The sequence below is a fragment of the Phycodurus eques genome, chromosome 2 (genome assembly GCF_024500275.1).
Source record: "Phycodurus eques isolate BA_2022a chromosome 2, UOR_Pequ_1.1, whole genome shotgun sequence".
NCBI classification, from domain to species: Eukaryota; Metazoa; Chordata; class Actinopteri; order Syngnathiformes; family Syngnathidae; genus Phycodurus; species Phycodurus eques.
The window spans coordinates 42290654-42311067 of NC_084526.1; the positions used below are offsets into that span (position 1 = coordinate 42290654).

Below are 20414 nucleotides of genomic sequence, written 5' to 3' on the forward strand. Positions count from 1 at the left end.
AGCTATTTAATAAAAATGTAAAAACTTTGATATTAATATTGTAGCTGATAGCAGCTTTTGTATGAATGTGCACTGTTACCGCTCATGGGAATAAAGTGACTTGAATGCGTTACAATACAAAAATGTCCATGATCAAACGAAATGTTTGAACAAATACAAGGAAGACAAATAAAGACAATCATACCCCAAAAGACTGATTTAAAACTCGTTTTACCTGTTATATTTGATATGTAAATTGGTCTACAAGAAGGAGAGTTACATATTGTCTCGCGACAACTGTAATTTACAAAGCAGGTGCATGGCTCTGTATTGTGTGCATGGATAATTAAAAATTTCAGAACTTGTTCAGTTCTTCAATTCTTGAATGACTCGTAAGTGTTATTATGATGATTATTGCAAAATTATTTTAATAATTATTCAAGAAATGTGCGTTGTATTTTTACATACATATATAATTAGTAGATTATATATATTTTTTTCTCATCATCAAAACTAATCTTTCTTGGTTTAGTGTTGGCACAGCTAAATTGGTAAACATAATGAAACGCATGATTGTGCTTTATATATTTCAGCTCATTTCCGCTGTAATTATTATAATTGTTTTCCCTTAGGGGGCTGGTACTTTCACCCCATTGGTTAAAAATCATGTAACTGCGATGTCTATTGGTTCAAGTGTACGTCATTCAGTGAACCTGCGGCTCTCTCTTTTGCCTGCGTTACCACCCTTGGGCTGAGTTTAGAAATCACTCAGTCAGACACCGTTCCCACAAGGAAGTCCGCTCGCTCATCGCCCTCCAGGTAAGACGCCCGAGAGGCGTGCGTTTCACAAAACGCGTGTGTTTATCGGTGAGTTTACCGGAACAACTGGAGTTCTATAAATAACAGCCACTTGTACTTGTGGCTCGGAGCTGGACGAGCTAGCTTCAAGCGGATGTTAGCCTGCTAGCTGCCTGCTATCATGCTATTTCTATGAGATGCCAAGTTTCAGTGGATGTACAAAATTCCTGCTTCATTTAACTGCGGATTTGCTTATTCCAGTATCCTGTAGAATATGACGGATGCTAACTGTCGGCGGGATTATATGTATGTATATGTTATACATAGGCAGGCGATGAATGGAAGTATTTCCAATGGTTGCATTTACGTTAACTTTCCCTCAGAATGCAATTCACGCGTTGTCTATCAACGGGCGTGTTGTTGCTCATAACACAATACCATCAACTTTTTCGGATACCTTGCAACGTACTGCATGTAGTTCATTTGGCACGTCGTTTATTATAACTCGTTACAAGGTATCCGGTTAGTTAGTTGCGTATAAACACGTCAGTATGGTTTCACGCTTGAAGCCAGGGTGACTCCCATCATCAATGACACTGACAGCGCTAAAGGGCTTAGTGTGAAATACTACATACTACCAATAATTAGCTGCAAGATGATTTTTCACGGTGTTGTTGAATCTATGGACACATTCCTATCCACTTTCTCGCTGTGTGAGTTCACTTTAGGTGTAGGCTGTCTGGTCGACAGGGTGTGGCCATTGTGTTCTGGTGCATGGTTGCTTGGGGAAAGTGAGCTTTCAGCTGGGAGATCTTAGAGCTGTTGTACCCGCATGGAGTATGCATGCTGACATGACATTTATGACGAAACCGACTGCCTGCCGCACCTATCCGATGCAGTGTTGTATTGCAGATAAACAGGCTCTGCAGATAGGATTTTTTTTTTTTTTTTTTTTGGCCAAGAGAGAAAGCAACCTGCTCATTGAAATGTTCCGTACAGTGTTACTTACCCAAGCGCAATCATACATAAACAAATGTTTGAAAACAATCAGTTCCAAAAGGTTAAATGCAAATGCATCGTACTTAAAAGTTAAATACCAAATGTACTGTACTTGATAAAAAAAAAAGAAAAACGTTTAAGACACTGTAACAATACACAGTAAACATTTAATTTAGTGATTGTCTTGCATGCCACTTGATATCACCCGTATGGAAAAATAATCCCTGCGAAGCTGTGAGGCAGAGATTTTGGTTGGACTTTTTTATCGAGTTATTAGACGAATCGTTTCAGCCCTATTCGCTCGTAACTCAGATTTAGCCTTAAAACACTAAGCAAAAATCACTTGGCAATGGATCGTCATTTGAAAAAAAAACGCATAAATTGGGGCAGTTTTACTACTGTACTGTACCTGTATTGTTACTGAGTCAAAATGTAACCGTCTTTAATCCTTCTTTAAAGGACCCCTTCATCACCTTTTTTTCAAAATTTCATTTAGATCATCTTTGATGTCCTTGTATTGGGTTTGCATGATCATTTTGTTTGGAAATGCCCAAAATGTGCCTTTTCAAGCTATTCTAGTTGGTCTTTTCTGCCTTGCATTTGAGACGATCGGATTTCTTGTTATTATGTGAGATGTAAATGAGAGTTGATCTAATTGGATTGCTCATCTTCGCTAATTTCCATCCAGCCATCCATTTTCTGAGCCGCTTATCCTCACAAGGGTTGCAGGAGTGCTGAAGCCCATCCCAGCTATCTTCGGGCAGGAGGCGGGGTACACCCTGAACTGGTTGCCAGCCAATCGCAGGGGATATACAAACAAACAACGATCCGCACTCACATTCACACCTACGGGCAATTTAGAGTCTTCAGTTATCCTACCATGTATGTTTTGGTGATGATCCCTCGCAAGAGTTTGGTCGCGTGGTTATTTATACACACTGAACGGAATTCTGCTAAAGAACAGCTCATTACCATTAAGCTTAAACTGCAGCGTCTTTTACACCGATTTCTCACAGAATTGGCCGATCAGAGCCATGAAAGAAGCTCTGGCATTTAGAGGCACATCTCTCCCCAAAATGGTGGTCAGTTTCCAAATTGTACCACCTTTAGGGCAGAGCATTCAAATGTTGAGGTTCTACTGTCATTACTGGTGGTTAGTATAGTTTATTTTAAAGCGGTCTCTCAAGTTGAACTTGTGTTATACTCCTATGCATTTCTGTTTTCAGTCTTGGCCAAGCTGAAAGACTGGGAGCTCCCTGAAAGCACTCTCTTATTGTACACAGTACAGTAATAATGTAGTATGTGTCTGCAGTGCGCATCTTGAACGGGGGAGTATGCAATCATGAGTATTATTTTGAGGAACACCCCATTTCCTGCCTTGTCATTGCCAAACCTTTAGGAGAACAGGGTTATTTATTTTTCATTTGAATGTGTCTTATTTCTGAGCATGTGCAAAACAAAACATCTGTTTTGGGAAAGACACATTTCAGATAACATGTCTTTTCACCTCTGTATTTGGCAAATATACATATATCTATTTGCATACAATCTGCCATCATCAGTGCAGCATAGTGGAGGCAGGAGCATATTGGAGACATTGTGGGAATGAAATAGAGCACTGTGTGTGGGATGAGGAAGCTGGATAGTTCTAACTATAGTCTTATGTTGGGGCGGTCTGCTATATTAATGGAATTAGACTGACAGCACTTCCTTGTTCATTTCTGCGATGTTTCTTTTTTGGTAATACTTGTGGCTCTGCCGTCTTCTCTCCTAATAATGTGCATGTTTAAGTGTCCGTTATTTAACTGCGAGGTCAGCATCAGGAAGGTCAAGGTGACCAAGATGAATTGTGTAGACTGGTTTGCAACATTATTGGATTACAGTGTTTGTGTTGACGGATTAGTAGAGATGAGAAGGAGAATGGAATTAATCAGACTGAACTAATGGATCCTCTTTGTGCAGTGTCTTCACCCTTCACCTTTTATAAGTGTCTGCACGCACCATTAGTTTTTGATTTTACAGAGCCTTAGCGGCTGCTGTTTGAAATGTGTTGGCTTTCAGAAGAGGATAATATTGTAAACAGTGTTATTTCAGGCTCATCAGTGCTTCTCAATTGTTTTCTCTTACGACCCCCCCCAGGAAGAAGAAAAACCCCTCCACCCGCAGCCCCCGCGAGTACACTTCAATGTAACATTGTATATAAACGATAATCTAATCTAATCCTTATAAACATTGAAGAAAGTACAAAAGAGAGAGCTATAGACTGCCATCTACTGCAGTGGATGTGAAATTACACTTTATTCTAGTACGGTAAATCATGTTCTTCAGGGTCTCACACGCCCCCATCAATTCGTGTGATTAAAGACCTAAATATTCAGTCTCGGCAGCACAAACATGTGAAAACCGTTCTTAACTCATTCTATGCCACTGACGGCTGTTGAATTCAAATATCTATGTTAACATGGAGGACTGGCGCCATGTTTTGGCAACTGAAATGTCACTTCCGCTAGCCTTTGCGGTGGACAGAGTAACTAAACCTCGGTGTCTCGAGCGTCGAGTATGTTCGGTGAGTGCTCAATAGGCGTAATAAAAACCTAGTTTTTAGCTCAAGTATAGTTGACAACTTGCTGGAAATGACGTGAATGTGTTACATAACATATAAACATTGCAAATATGAATTTTAACTGCCCCCATAACATGTTTGTCCTCTGACCTTTAAAGTGGAAGTTTTTGTAAACAAAAACATTCCAAAAATCAGGAGGCTAGCAAGTGGTCAACTTGCACAGTTAAAATACAGCATTTTTAGTCACTTTTATAGATTTTTATGAATTGGCTTAATTGTACAACGCTATCACGAGTAGGGCTAAACATCCAGCACTCAGATTACTTTGATTGCGATGCTTAATTCAAAAATAATTTTTGAAACAAGCCAGAACAGACTTTATGAGGACTGCTATACTGTACCACTTGATGAAACCGTCTAAAGCAGTGATTCCCAACCACCGTGCCACAGCGCATTAGTGTGCCGGGAGAGATCATCAGATGCGCTACGGGAAATTATTCAATTTCATTTAATTGGTCCGAGAATTAGAATTTATTACCTACAAATACTGTATTTTTGGTAATCTTTTTATGCCAGTGACATATAGTTACAGGCGGAACCATTAATTGCTCTTCCACTAGATCAGTGATTCTCAAAGTGTGGTACAGTACCACTACCACCAGTAGTACGTGGACTCCCTCGAGTGTGAAGTGAAAGAATCACTGAATTAAATGTTCATAATGTTAGAGTGGCTTAAACGTTCTCTTTAAAATCCTGTACAGTACATTTGTTAAGTACAATTCAGTTGTATTTAACTTTTTACTGCACTTGCGCAAATATAGCAGAATTAAGTCATGGAACGCACATACTGAGTATGTACTTGGGATGATAATGAGACCATTTATTTTTGTTTGGTGTGCCGTGGGAATTTTGTAATGTAAAATATGTGCTTTGGCTAAAATATGTGTTGGGAAAACACTGGTCTTAAGTATGGCATTCCTACATAAGCATTGGATTGCAGCTTGACACATTTGAGTTAATATTATCTGAGTGGTATTATTGCTGTTGATTAAAGCCATCAGTGTTGACATTTCAGTTCAACTTCATCTGCTGGCGCTAAATGCTCCTGCTTTGACTCTTAACATTTCGCCTACAATGTGTTTGCTGTGGTGGTTTAGTGGAGCAGGCTAAGGGAAGAGTTCGAGAAGTACAAAGGTTGAATTGTGGAGTCAAGGAACTGAACAGCACACAAGTGGTGCACCGAGCTACGAGAGTGTTCAAGAGGAAACCCCTCAGAAGTGGAGAAATCACTGACTCGGTCGGGCAGCTCCGGGAAAACTGCCAGAAATGGTTAAAATAATCTTTTGCTAAACCTCACAGTTGTTATTATTTTCTACTGTCAAGAGTGTTTACAATTCTGAATTTATTTATGTTGAGGGGGCAGTCGTTTGTAATGTAGAGGTAGCAACACTTACCTAATGTTCACTTTCTACTTCAATAATAAAATGTTAAAAAAAGCCCAAGAAAGCCATTAAGAACAATTCATGGTTAAAAGTCCTTATAGTTTTTGGGGGGGATTATTACTCGGACTAACTTTGATGTGGACCACTGCAGGGGAATCTGGAAATGATGAGGTCATGTTGTGTTCCATCTGTGGCGTGGGAAAGTGAACTGCAAACTGAGGTCTCATCACGGACTTTCACAGGAGACAACACTCACTGTCTCACTCCCGAATTCCTTCACTAAGCTTCACTAATCATTTTGACACATCATCTTTTAATTCAGTCAGTCGTACTTCTGTTACAGCTGAAATAGTCCTGTGATGACACATGTGGTTTTAAGATTATGCATCAGGTTAAATTATAAGAGACTTGGTTTGTCTCGGAGTTGAATGAAGTAGCCCATTGAGTTTAGCGGAGAGGGTTAGCAGTCTTCACAGGAGTGGTCAGTCAGCTGGGATAGGCTCCAGCAGTCCGCGGCCCTAGTGAGGATAAGCGGTAAAGAAAACGGATGGATGTTTCTTTGTTCCAGCTGTGTGTTGCATCATTGCACAGCTTTATGTGCAGCCCAGCTGTGATCAACTATTATTTCACAAGGATGAGATCAACATTGGCCTCTTTTACAGAAAGACTTCATTAGATTTTCTGGCATTTTTAAGAGAACGGGTGAGGCATCCACTTAGATACCAGTAAATACTATTCGGAAAAATACAGAAGTAATATTTTTCCCATTACTACTTCCACTCAGGTCCATAACTATTGGGACGTTGACATAATTGTCATCTTTTTGGCTCTAAAAAAACACCACAATGAATTTGAAATGAAACAAACAAGATATACTTTAGAGACTTTAAGATATTCCTACACTGTTCACCTTGAACAGTGTAGGAATGATAACAGTTTAGAATTGTGTCTACCACTTTTTAAGGGACCAAAAGTAATGGGACAGCTGCTCAGCTGTTCCATGATGAGATGATCATGGATGGCTACCAATGGAACTGGTTCCTTTTTTATTTATTGATGATGTGACTGCTGTCAAAAGCATCAGGATGAATTCAGAAGTGCTGCGGGCAATATCTATGCATTTTCAGCCAAATGCTTCAGAACCCATTGGACGGTATTAACAGTGCAGATGGACAATGACTCAAAGCATACTGCGAAAGTGTTTTTAAGGCAAAGAAGTGGAATTTCATGGAATGGTTTAGTTAATCACCTGACCTGTATCCTATTGAACATGCATTTGACTTGATGAAGACAAAATCAAAGGGAAAATGCCCCAACAAGTAGAACAGAGTCACTCTTCATGATGCCGAGGTCACTCACCAGGCTAGCACCCAACTACGCCACATACAAAGTCACAAATATTCTAGTGTGGAACGTGAGGATGGCGACCCCAAATGGACCATAGGTGTGAATGAGAGTGTGAATTTCTTGTCCAAAGGCAGCTGGGATAGGCCTCTGCTCACCCGTGATCGTAATGAGGATAAACGGGATAGAAGACGGACAGACTGACGCCATAACTGAAATAAAGTTGTTACTGTTGCATAATTGCAGTTACAATTGGTAAATCCATTTTTTTATCATCACATCACACAATTGTCCAACCACGAGTTGCTAAGCAGAATTCATAGGACTCGATCGATCGCAAGGGCAATGAAAAAAATATTTTATTCGTATTCCAACTGACAGAAACAGTATGTTGTATTGTTTGTGCACTTTGTTTGAATCTTCATATAGCCTTTTCTCTGCTGTGGAGCGACAAGGCCGAGACATTAAAGTGGGGCTGCAGTCTGCTGTTCCGTGTGGTCTGGCAAGCAACAGCGAGCATCATGACGTTGTCATTCAAAAAGGACATGGACAAGTACAAGGATCTGGATGAAGATGAGATCCTTAACAGTCTGTCGGCGGATGAGCTCAAACAGCTGGAGACAGCACTGGAGGATATGGACCCAGAGGTCAGAGTTCAGTGATCATTGTAGGAGGAGGGGGCCATTCCTCATATAACATTGAATGTATTTTAATTCACTCAGCAATCCAGTCTACTGTATGGTTCAGAACAGCCTACGTGATTGTTGTTTCTAATGCGTGTCTTTGGTCCCTCCTAGAATGCTCTTCTTCCGGCGGGTTTGCGTCAGAAGAACCAAACGACAAAACAAGACACAGGAACCTTTGACAGAGAGCGGCTCCTCAAATACCTGGAGAAGGAAGCCGTCGAGCATAAGGACAGAGAGGACATTGTACCGTTCACTGGAGAGAAGAAAGGTGTGTGTGAAGCTGAGCCATATGAATCCATCTCACAATATATGGTCATGCAAAAAAGCCACATACAGTTGAACAACATGATAGTGGGGAGCTGTCAGTTCAAAATACGCTTGCATGTACTTCCCAGCCCTCTCTCTTAAAAGAACTCCTCACAGAATGCAAAGCACACTTGACTACAGCAGCCATCGTCTTTATCTCCATGACAATGAAACTCCAAAACCACCGGAAAGGACGTTAACTCTGTTGATAGCATGTTATTCATAATGTAAACTGGAATGGAGAGCTGGTGTGCATCAGAGTGGGTTTGTGACTGTAGTAGTAATGCAGTTGAGTCATACAGCTGTAATTACTCTGCTGCTGTCTTTGCAAGTATTGCTGATGCTTGCCTGCTCAGATGCTCTTATGCAACATGATGCCCGGAGTACGGGGGAGCACCACCAGTGTACATAAGTTTGAGCCGAAAGAAAAGGCTTTCAAAGGATGTAGGACTGTGAACTCTATTTTCGTCTAAATTCTAGAAAGTAGTGCAGTTATGCCTTGACTTTACGCTGTGATTGCACTCATAACTCAGAATACACTCAAACCATCTTTCAGCGTTGTAATGAATGAAAATGCCGTGAATCTGTTCAAGCCCTACATTGTGCTCCTTTTGGTGTGAGTGAGCGCCTTGACCAACAGGCAGCAATGTAATACTTATATACAGACACAAAGGAGTGGGTGGGTCAAAGTTTATTTCACATATTTGGGATTTGTTGGGGTTGGTACCCCCTGCCAGACAGCCAGGGTACCCCAAAAGGCTCAAGACCCCCCTCTTCGACGGCCCTGTGCATGTGGTAAGTTGTACGGTAACTACTGTAGCCGATCACAGAGCGTCTCCTCCGAGACGATAATCTCGGCGGAAACGAGGCGTCCGATGGCCGTGTCTGAGGACCTGCGCGGATGTTCAAGGCAGACTGCAACCACAGCAGATGAATTTGCTAAAGTTGTGCAACATTCATTCAACACATCATGGCAGGTGATTGCAGCTGCTGCTGGGTAGTAGAAGCCGATGCTCCCAGCCAGCCAAGCCATTTATACATTGTACGGCACAGAGACCGACGCAAAACAGACCACGGCCACGATGCGGCAAAGGATCCTGCTTAAAGTAAGCCATTTTAAACCAAAAAGAAGCGTTTTGGAAACCGTTTTTTTATGGAAGGAAAAGCGGTTTCTTAACCCCCCCAAAAAACTGCGACCAGGACGTAACCAGGCGGCTATAGATAGTTTTAAAAACTAAAACTAGATTTTTCATTTGTTGGACAATGACCTGTAATTCGTTACTGTCAACGTAAATAGCGAGTGGGGGGGGAAAAGAGTTGCTTTGCAAATCGTACACTTTAATAATATATCAATGGCAGTGGCTTACTCAACTAGACAGTTTTGACATGTCACTGAGAAATAGATATCCTATATAGTGTTTGGTTGCAGATTCACACTTTGGTGAACAAACACCAGAGATATTGCTGCAGCAGTCATGTCATAAAATTGCTTACCCAAAGTAAAGAAAGAAACCGGAGTATTTGAATCAACCCACTAGTCATTAACCTTTAGTATTACTATCATGTAATAATCCTGCGCCGTAATGACAGTTGTTAGCTGAAAGAAACCACGTCCCCGACACGTTTATGAAGAGTTTTCCAGGACAGCATAGTGGGAAAGCAGTATAGCAGACGAGGGAGTGGCAGCAAACTATGAAACAGTGTTGCGTTTATCGTCCCTACTTCAGTGGAGTAATAACTAGCACCATCCAAAGGAGTTTCCCTTGTCGGGATCTTTAAAAAAATTCAAATATTCTCTCAGTTAATAAAGCGGAACTGTCAAGATGACATCTCGACATCCACCCTGAACCCGCACTGGCCTGTTAGCCGTAATGCGTCTCATATGTGTATGTGTCGAAGTACTATGACGACATGGAAAACTTGGTTCATTGCGGTAATTACGTGGAATGTTGCAGATTCCCTTCCCCTTCTTCTTTTCACCCCCTACTGATAAATTAAAACAAACAACCTTAAGTGCGCTGGAAACAGCTGCAAAGGGTATCAAGCCTTCTTATTACTTTCTTATAATCTGTCTTGTTTTTGCTGTCCTTTTTCTCTTGAATTTCAGCTCAGAATTCATTTCTCTTGATTCCAACCACGTAGGTTTAAGGTTTGTTTGCGGAGATTAACATCGTACACTTCTTGAGGATTTTTAACTCTGACAACTGCCATGTAATGTAAATAATTAGTTTCACTTACTGGAAGACGTACCCTATTTTTTTCCCCCATGTCTAGCATCAGGATTCCTTGGGATGTGAATCATATCTGTGGTTTCCTTTTGCATTTTCGTAACTGAATCCACAATGTATTTTAAAGTGGGATTATTTGGATTTTGGTACCACAAGCCGCATCTCCAAATGTCTATTTCTCCAAATGAGCAGGCACAGGATAGGGCCTGCCTGATGATTGTATTTACAGTTTTGTTGGCTTCAGGAAGTGCCAGAACCCCCACCAGGGACCAGTCTGAGCAATTTTGATTGGCTTGACTGACTTTACAGGGAGCAACAAGTAGAAGTGCCTGTTTTTTTCACGGGCATGTAGCGCTGGCATCCACACACAGGCTGTGACGCACCGCAGCAGCGCAGGCAAGAATACAGTTGACTTATTGTTCGTGACTTCCTTCCCTCTTCCCCCTTCTTCCTTCAAACCGGTTACCATGGCACTACCATGCTCGCCTGACTGTTCACCTTAATTTGGCTTGAGTGTTGTGGTGCGGAATGTTGTAGCAGCATAACGCCACATGCAGACCAACTTTTTTGACGTCACATTTTAAATAGTAACAGCCCTGTGAGTCATATCAGTATATTGCCACTGACTACCAGAAACAATGCTAAATGAATTAAGTCAGTACAGTATTATGTTCGCTGTTTGTAACATCCCTGTACATCTCAGGAAAGTAAAACACATTTTGAGTGTGTTTCGCAATATGATGCCATATTGTTGCTGAGAGCACAGGAAGCAGTCAGTTGGTGACGGCCTCAAGCTGCTGCTGTGTGCTCGTTTGCCGTGTCATGGAGGCAAACGAAAACAAATGGGATTTGAATTATTGTGATAGTCATGCAATGACATTATAGTAGCACAAGGCAAGAGGATCCGATCATAGCTTGGTAGATCGAGGGATACACACAGTGTATAATATTATCACAGTGTATAGGACGTTTGTTATAATATTGATTGTACATAGAATATGCATAACGTTAACTGCGCAGGAAGCATTTCTCACACAGAGTGGAAATTTGTTATATAAATGAATAGTGAATGGTATGAAATATGATTTGCAATGTTACTTCTGGCAGCAAAGCTAAATAAGAAAGATACTTTAGATTGATACTTTATTCATCCCATGAGGGAAATGAAACATTAAGCCTATTGGAGAATAAGCCCCTCGGCTGCTACAGGTGTCATGGAGAGGTTGTGAAAAAATATGTAGCATGCATAACTTTGATTTTAACTTGCTTGTATCCATTATCCCCATGCTAGGCAAGCAGTTGATTTCCCTGTGAATCATCTCCTTCTTGTCGCACTCTTTCCTCAACCCTTTCAATTTGTATCCCTAGGCAAAGTATTTATTCCTAAACAGAAGCCAATAGAAACACAACAGGAAAATGTCACAAAGCTTGACCCGGAATTGGAGGAAGCCCTGTGCAGTGCCACAGATACAGAACTCTGTGATCTTGCAGGTATGAGGAATTAATTCTTCATGTTTGTGTAGGCTCAAGGAGCAAAACAGAGAATCTGCCTCTGCTAGCACAGCTAAACACAATCTCCTCTAGCTCTCACACTCATGACTCCAGCTTTTTTTGTCTTCTACTTGTTTAAATCATACCGAGATTCTCCCACTCATCCCCGAATGCCCCTCAGATGAACTTTTATTTGAAGTCTCGTGTGTGTGTGTGTGTGTGTGTGTGTGTGTGTGTGAATGCGGACCCTCATGTGCCTCCTTTTGTTTGCAGCAATCCTGGGTGTTCACACGCTTGTAACCAGCAATCAGATGTACGATGGAACTGGAGCGAAAGAGAGCTACAACAGTATGTGAAATGAAAAAAAAAAAAAAACACAACACTTCCACTGCACCTACAATTATTTTGTCATATTTATACCATTAACTCATTCACTGCCGTCAGCGTCAAAGTCGGTGTACTGCTTGGCGTTTTTCTTTTCACAAAAACTAGTTTTCACTGCCATTTTGGTCAGAAACCATTGTTTTTGGTAAACCCAACCAACCTATGTTCTCCTGCTGATCACTAAGGAATGGAAAAAGTTGGAAACAATTATTTTTTTTTTTTCTGGTGAAAGAAGATAGTGTACTCTTTTGCTAGGCTTGGCGGTTATATTATCACTGAACACAACATTCTGTGGGTCTTGAAAGATCAGTCATAATGCTCCGTAACAGCTGGCAATATGTGGAACTCTCCTTTTGAAAATAGCTGGCAGTGAATGAGTTGACATTACTCATCACAACATTATTGTCGCTTGTGCAATTGGCAAGCTGAAATCTCTCTCTGTCTACTGCTCCTCTCCTCTTTCACTCTCTGAACTCAACCGGCCAGGGCAAATGGCTGCCCCACACTTCTTTGGTCTGCTTGAGGTTTCTTCCTTAGAGGGAGTTTTTCTTTGCCTCGGTTGCCCAGTACTTGCTCATGCTGGATTCAGTTGGAAGGAGTGCGGTTCTAGACCTGCTCCACGTGTGAAGTGACTTGAATTAGATTGAATCGAATTCTGATACTCACTCTCTGGAGTACAAAAGGGTAAATTCAGCCACTGTGTGTTGCTTTTTTCCAAGATGTGGTTAAAGGGGAGAAGATGAACCCTGTGTTTGACGAGCCACCCAATCCCACAAATGTAGAAGAAACGCTGAACAGGATCAAGAGCAACGATGCCTCCCTAACCGAGGTCAACCTGAACAACATTAAGGTGCAACACTCATTCAGAAACAACGAGCATTAGGGGTCGGTATACAAACTACTTGTTCAACCTTCCACCATGCCCCTTGTTTATTCTTTAATGCAGAACATCCCCGTCCCCACTCTCAAAGACTTTGCCAAAGCCATGGAGAAAAACACACACGTGAACAAGTTCAGCATGGCAGCCACACGGAGTAACGACCCCATTGCAGTGGTGAGGGACAGTGTTAGCTGGGCTTTTATCAAGCACAGACGCCCTGCGTTCACCTTTTGAAATGTTGCCCTTCCAGGCGTTCAGCGAAGCGCTGAGGGAGAACAAGACGCTGCGAAGTTTGAACTTGGAGTCCAACTTCATCACCGGTGCTGGGATGCAGTCGCTGATTGACTCACTGCGAGACAATGACACACTCACAGAGATCAAAATTGACAACCAGGTAAAACACAGCACAGCAATCTAATTAATAAGAGGATCAAGCGAGGAAGTTTGTGAATTCCGTGTGTATTTCAGAGGCAACAGCTGGGTACCAATGTAGAGATGGAAATAGCTAAAATGTTGGAGGAGAACAACAGCATCGTAAAGTTCGGCTACCACTTCACCAAGCAAGGACCGCGCTCTCGAGCTGCCGCCGCCATCACAAAGAACAACGACCTGGGTATGTTTACGTAACACATGCACATAAACCACACTTGAGAACGTGTTGCAACCTGCGCGGAATCAGCTCATTACATCAAGTCGGCGGGCGGATGCGTCATGAAAAGGAGTGTTACGTACCCAGCGGAAACATCTGCCTTCATGTCAATACACAGTAGCAAACCTGTGCTCTGTTTGATACATTTCAAATAATGGATGCAAATCAACACGCAGTTGTGATCAAATTGGGCTGCAACAGAGTTCTAGTCATTTCCACGATGTGCTTGCTGAGCGCTTGTCGTCTTGCCAACATGCAAACGATGTCCTTTTGCTTTTATTCCTGAAGTACCCTTTTCCACATCGCATTCGTCTTCCTTCATTGTTTCCCAATGTAGAAGATTCTGGATTGAGCCAGTCTCTCTTGCTGCCTACATGATCATAAGCAAGTGTTTATCCTCTCTTGAAACAAAATTGTAATAAATAATAAATAACCACGCATTCATTATCTCGCCTAAGTGAGTACACCCCTCACAGTTTGGTAAATATTTTAGCTTTTCCTAGGGCAACACTGAAGACATGACAATTTGCTATAGTGTAACTCCACTTAAAGTGACACAATACACAGAAATGATTGTCTAAACTACTGGCAACAAAAGTGAGTGCACCCCGAAGTGAAAATGTGCCGTCTTCTTATGAGAGCTACTTCTTGGGTACTGATTAATGCGAAGGGCTACCAGTTTCATACACACTTCTAAAATAACAAGTTTCCTCTACATGTTATGTAATTGATATTCTATCTTTGGAAAGAGACTGACCCTGGTTGAGTTATTTTGAGGGGAGAGTACATTTACACTGTTGAACGAGCGGTACACTGATTGTGGCAAAGTGTTATTTCTTCAGTGTTGTCCCATGAAAAGAGAGAATATATATTGCAATATTCCCATTTAGTTTTCTCTCTGATTCCTTTTTGACATCAACCTTTCCATTAGGGAATGATAGTGCAATGTAGTTTTTTGGCTGATGTTAAATTCTCAGCACCAATGATCTGCTTTCTCTTTTAGTTCCTGCTCCTGTCAGAGCTGCAGTAGCACAGGTCTGGCGCATGCGTGTGGTCAATGCGAGATAACAGTGACTTCTTTTCACAGTGTTCATGGGGATCATTCACTGCATTAACAGCGTCCCGTGTATCAAAGCGGTGCCGGTTTAGTTAGTTCTTTACTCACCGATGCACGGTCTTGAAATGGGTGTGAACTTTCAACCACGTGCTGACTCGCACATTGCTCCGATAACTAACAAGTTGTAGTTTAGCATGTCATCTTTCTGTTTTGCTCTCATTTAGCCTTTGCGGGAGGAATAACAAACGTGTTACTTTCTCCGCAGTCCGCAGGAGGCGAGTGGAAGGGGACCAGTAGAGGCGGAGTCCCGTCCATATCCCAGCCAATCGTGTCGCTTCATCTCGCCATGTGGAATCATTTCCACCAATGCCCTGATCTCATCTCAACGGGTGGAACAAGTCTTGTGCCAAACTGTGGGGCAAGGCGCACTCAGCAAGAACGTACATCTGAGACGAAGAGAAATAACTGGAATGAAACGTCCCTCTCTCCCATATATACGTTTATTATGATGATGATGATGATGATGATGATTATTATTATTATGCTGTCATTGAAGGTGGAAATCAAATTAGTTTTAAAGTCTTTCCATTTCAGCATGCTCCTTGGTTTCAGCCTTGAACCGATCTGTCCTGACCTTTTACTTTTTTTCTTTTATACTGATGGAACATAAATAATTGTTAATATTGCATAGCAGATTAGAACTAACCATTAACATTCAGGATCATCTCATGGAACACCAAGGTCACACCGGCCACTCACAGAGCAGGTCTGCTGTACCTTTATTAAAAAAAAACAAAAAACAACAACCCTCCATAGCTCTTAAATATCCACGCGGCTCCCTGTCTCTATGTACCAACTTTGTAGTAGTCGTAAGTGAAGGCACATGTTGGCTGCGTTTGTTGTATTTTTTATCGACGCTGTCTTGTAAAACCTCACAACGGCGGCGTGTTCCGATTCATGCGAGCAAAGCATGTTGCGTTGAGTCAGTGCTGATGATGTGCTGCTGTCAGCCTAATAAATGCTGACTCGCCCCTTCTAGTTCAATAGTGTATCTGCTCAAAAGTACCACTGCATCATGTTTTAGATTTTGCCATGCTTGTATTTTAACTGATTTGTTTCCCCGACCTCCTGTAACAAATGGCGATCCTACTAACTCTACTGAGTAAACGTTGAATGGAACTATAAAGTAAACGGGATATTCATGTCATTCAGAAGTGAAGAGGTTTAACAGACGAAGCCATAAATGTGTTCTGTGATGTTAAACCATGCCAAAGACCAAGACATGGATCGTTTGTGTCATTTTGGACCTTGTGTTTATATTGGACTAGGTTTTGGCTTAAATGGTCACTTCCTCATAGTGCTTTTTGTTAAACATTCCTTGTGCTTGCCTTTTTCTTTCTTCAGTATTGCTTTATTCATCTTTTGGGAGATATAATTTATAGGTAAAACAGTCAATACGACGTGACACAACAAAGGAAGCCCGTTAAATGTGTATGTACGTGAAAGAGGGTGTTTCCCCGCTATTCCTGAGAAAAGGGTCACCAACCTCTTTAACACTCAGCGCTACTTTGGTACTGATGAATGATGAGTGCAAAGGGCTTATTGTGATGCACACTTCTGAAATAACAAATTTGCGCAAATTACCTTTATTTGTTATCACGTGAAGACCGATCATTTTAATGATTCGTCACTGTAATTATCAAGAATGATCGGGCAAGGTAGGAAAAGGGGAAATATTGAAATGCAACACTCAAGTCAAAAGCGACGAGAGATCGATGGGCACGACGACAGCCGTATCAACAACAGTAATAGTCCCAGTACTATAAATCTGTTGGTGACCCCTGCCCTTGAAAATACACAATTGACACCTCCCCAGTAAAGGTTTACAATTGCCTATAGCTGCCACCCGAGGGATGCAAAGCACTACTGTGTTAATGAACCTCCTCGACTCACTTCAACATAGTTCTGCTGCAGCAAGATTGGTCTGAGCACGAAAGCCACGGTTAAACTGTCATTGTGGCACAGGTTGCCTTTTCTGGCATGACATCTTGTTCAAACGTTTCTATTGAGCGCGATCTATTTTAACTTCAACTAGCACATTCCTTTGACATGATTGATTATCTGAGCCGTGTGCGTTGGGTTCTTTTGCACGCGCGCTTCATCCACGCTCACGTCCTCTTTGTCTTTTCACTTCATTCACAGAGCGGACAGCTCACGTGCAGCTTCTTTGGTGGCATTTGTCGATTATCTGTGACTGGTGTATATGAATTGTAAAATGGCATCTCAAATGCAAGGTGTGTACAGCACAGCTTTGCACAACTACTGTGGCAAATATATTTTTTTTTTGTACATTATGTTAAAATAACAGGTGCCCACTCAACATTAAGACAGAAAAAAAAAAAAAAAAGATTGGTGAAACGCACTGTTGAATATATGATATCTTCAACAATAAATGTTTTTACACGCAAGTCTAGTCGCTATTTTTTTTTTGTTTTGTTTGCTCGTTAAGATTTCTAACTAGTTGATAATGCCAGTAATGAATTTCTTTTTGTGGGCCCTTTGGTTTGGGTGGTGCGCTCGCTGGTGTTCCTGTGCAGCCTTAAATCAAATCCAGTTTCTGTGATCGTTTGCGCATGCCTGCGAGATGATGTCATTCCCATGTATGACTTCATCCTCGTGGCGTTGAGCTGTTGTAAAGAAAAAAAATGCAAGTGACAGACGTGTTTCCAAAAAGAGAACTAGGTCACCAGGTGGCGTGCAGTCGGTTTGATGCGCAAACCTTGAACAATGCACTCAGTGGAAAAACGTAATTTGGAGTTCCTTCATGTACATACTTCTTTTCCATACTGTACATGTTTTAAAGTCATCACTGCTGACTTTAGTAAAACTACTATAAATCCTATTGTGAGGATGTAGTTACAAGGTGCATTCTTGAAAATGTAAACATTATTGTATGTATGTATGTATGTATTTAAAAGGATCCCCTTTATCCCTTGAGCTATCATGATGAATATTTATGGGTAAACGGCCCTCTAAAATAAACTATACAAACAAAGCAGTGGAATGGTCATATAAATAAAATATTTAAAAAATGTTAGACGTAGAAAAAAGCACGGACACAATGCACTGTTTCCCAAATGCTTAAACCGCATGTTATTTAAAAGCTAGTCAGATAAAAGAAAAAGAAAGAAACTGCGCCTTCTAGAGGTTGAAAGAAAATGACAATTAGTTAAACTGTAGTACCTCAAGGATCCAGAAGGGGTCGGAGGAGACCAACTGGTGGACGGTTGGTCTGAGTCCTAACTAAAACTTCGCAACGTTGCATTCACATGGTATAAAACTAGAAAGGCAACCAAATTGATTTGATCATTTAATTATTATCCACTCAGATTAAGCTGCCGCAGCAACATTCATTATGGGGAACTGATGGGAATACTAGGAAATTCAAAGTGAATTACTAAAATTCGCAAGGAATGAATGTCAATCGAAAATGGCTTGCAATGGCCTATGGACGCCACAAGATAGCAGCAAAGCACTTTTTTCTCTATTAGACAAGGCTATGGCTTTACGATGTCATACACCGCCACTAATTTACAATAACACAGCAGTAAAGTCATAATTACAGTAAATATCTGTATGAATTTTAAAAAAATAAAGAACCCAATGAAAAACAGTAAACATGGCGCTAACTGAGCGTGCCCTCTCGTGCCGCGTGACCACATATTCTTATGCCACTGCTCAAACTAGTTCATTGCTTGCCATTCGTACCCTCGAAATACGACATGTCGAGGCCCTCCTGCGATTTTTTACTACCTGCCTGCGACTCGTCCGTTAGGGGTCCGCGACCCACTTCTGGGTCCCCAGCCGCCAGTTGAGAATCCCAGCTTCCGAGCATTACAGTAACCGCCAGGCCCGTGATGTCTGGCACTGCCGTGACAAAGACGCATCGACGGATATTGCACCGAGTGCTAAATCTCAGCCGTCGACATCTGCGGCTGATCGGGAGGCAGCTGGGGAGATTGTCGTCATGGTAACGTGGTGACTATGACTCATCATGCTCCTACTCCTCCTCCCTTGTTCCTCTTTTATCTAAGAAGGCGGCTGATACAATGCTTATTGCCAGCTGAGCAGACCTCCTCGGTTGTTCTACCATGGGTTCACCACTAATGTGCCTCATTGTTAGCTCTTTATAACATACAGTACTTTGTCGCAGTTGCGATATATATATATATATATAAATATATATAAAATGGGTCAGTATGCAGCTCACTCAATGGTAGCGTGATCCCACCGTCGTAAATTATTAATGAGTACAAGTTGCCTCCTTTGGTCTGTTTGTACCCGTATATATGCATAACAGCTGATTTCCATTTGAAAATGTCAGCAAGTGAGATTTCTGCATGCTTATCAAATGTAATAGATTCACTATTTGACCATCATGAGTGTTGTAACCCAGTATTTCCCCCCGGGGCAAATTAGATTTCATTGTTTGCATCCCAAAGCAGCACCTGCTCTCTTTGTGCTCCAGGTGAATAAGACATCAGCACATTTCGTCAGCATCATCCAGTGCAGGGCGTTCATCATTGTGTGCAACCACTTGGATTCGAATAAAGGACCATCCCTTCTCTAACTTCTGACGAAATTAATTCAGGACGTAAAACTAATGAAGTGAATTTGGGCGATTCGTTTGTGTTATAAATATTCACGGAGCAGGCAAAGCGGAAATAGGGACAGCAGGCAACGGCAATATTGATATCATTCATGAAAATGTCAGGTGAACATCGACATATCGGTTCTCAAAGTCCCCGTAACTACCTCGTTATCGAGCGGTTCGACGACGGGTCTTTCGCCTGCGGTTCTGCAATGATTAACCGACCCGCTGGTCCCTTGAGCTGCAGTACAGGCTCGTATCGAGAAACAATCAAATATTCATTACTTCCCCCAGTTCATATGAGACAGTGGAAGCTGCAAATCTATCGACCTATCTATTTACCGCAACTCGAGTGACACGATTTATCCGGTTTTTTTCGAGTACGAACCGCGGTTCGTACGCTTTTTTGTTGTCTTGAGTTGCGAGCAAAAGTTTGAGTTACGAGCTGGCCACAAACTTCACAACAAGCAAAAGGTAGTAAACAGTACTAAAAGAGGCCAAATGTTTGTTTTAAACTGTTAATTGCCATTCCCCAGTTCAAGTTCAAACATAATGAAAAGACAATTACGTGTTGAATATTTAACCAGACCTTATAACTTGCAAAAATCCGCTACGTCAAAGCTAGTTTATTTATGTTTTAAAGCTAGTTATTTGTTTTTTTTTTATTATATAGATTGTCTGTATATTCTGAACATGTTCTTTATTGTGCACTGTCCTGTCAAAATAAAGACATAAAAAAGAAAACATGCATATCGCTGGCGTTGGGCGGAATTCCCGGATCTTCAAAACCATCGCTTCTCAAGAAACAAAAGAAAAATAGCACATTTGTTGAGCCATTAACATTGCATCGTCAAAGAGAGCAAGACATTTTCAACACTTCATATTGGTCGATAACTTGAAAATTTAACATACCCATGTGGGGACTGACCAATAGTATTGATTTTTTAAAAAAATATG

The 20414-nt window shown here is 41.4% G+C and overlaps 1 protein-coding gene across 2 annotated transcripts; it reads left to right on the plus strand.

Moving 5' to 3' along the window:
* Positions 1 to 712: 712 nt before the first annotated feature.
* tmod2 (tropomodulin 2) lies at positions 713 to 16085 on the plus strand. 2 transcript variants are annotated; one of them, XM_061670850.1, is made up of 10 exons: positions 713 to 798; positions 7555 to 7772; positions 7923 to 8079; positions 11714 to 11836; positions 12110 to 12184; positions 12940 to 13070; positions 13167 to 13274; positions 13351 to 13494; positions 13569 to 13713; positions 15072 to 16085. In XM_061670850.1, exons 2-10 carry the CDS (start codon positions 7647 to 7649, stop codon positions 15101 to 15103), a joined length of 1041 nt encoding a protein of 346 aa, XP_061526834.1. In that variant the 5' UTR covers positions 713 to 798; positions 7555 to 7646; the 3' UTR covers positions 15104 to 16085. The 2 variants fall into 2 exon arrangements, with proteins under 2 accessions (XP_061526834.1, XP_061526833.1); XM_061670849.1 differs by lacking the exon at positions 713 to 798 and adding an exon at positions 856 to 7380.
* Positions 16086 to 20414: the final 4329 nt, after the last annotated feature.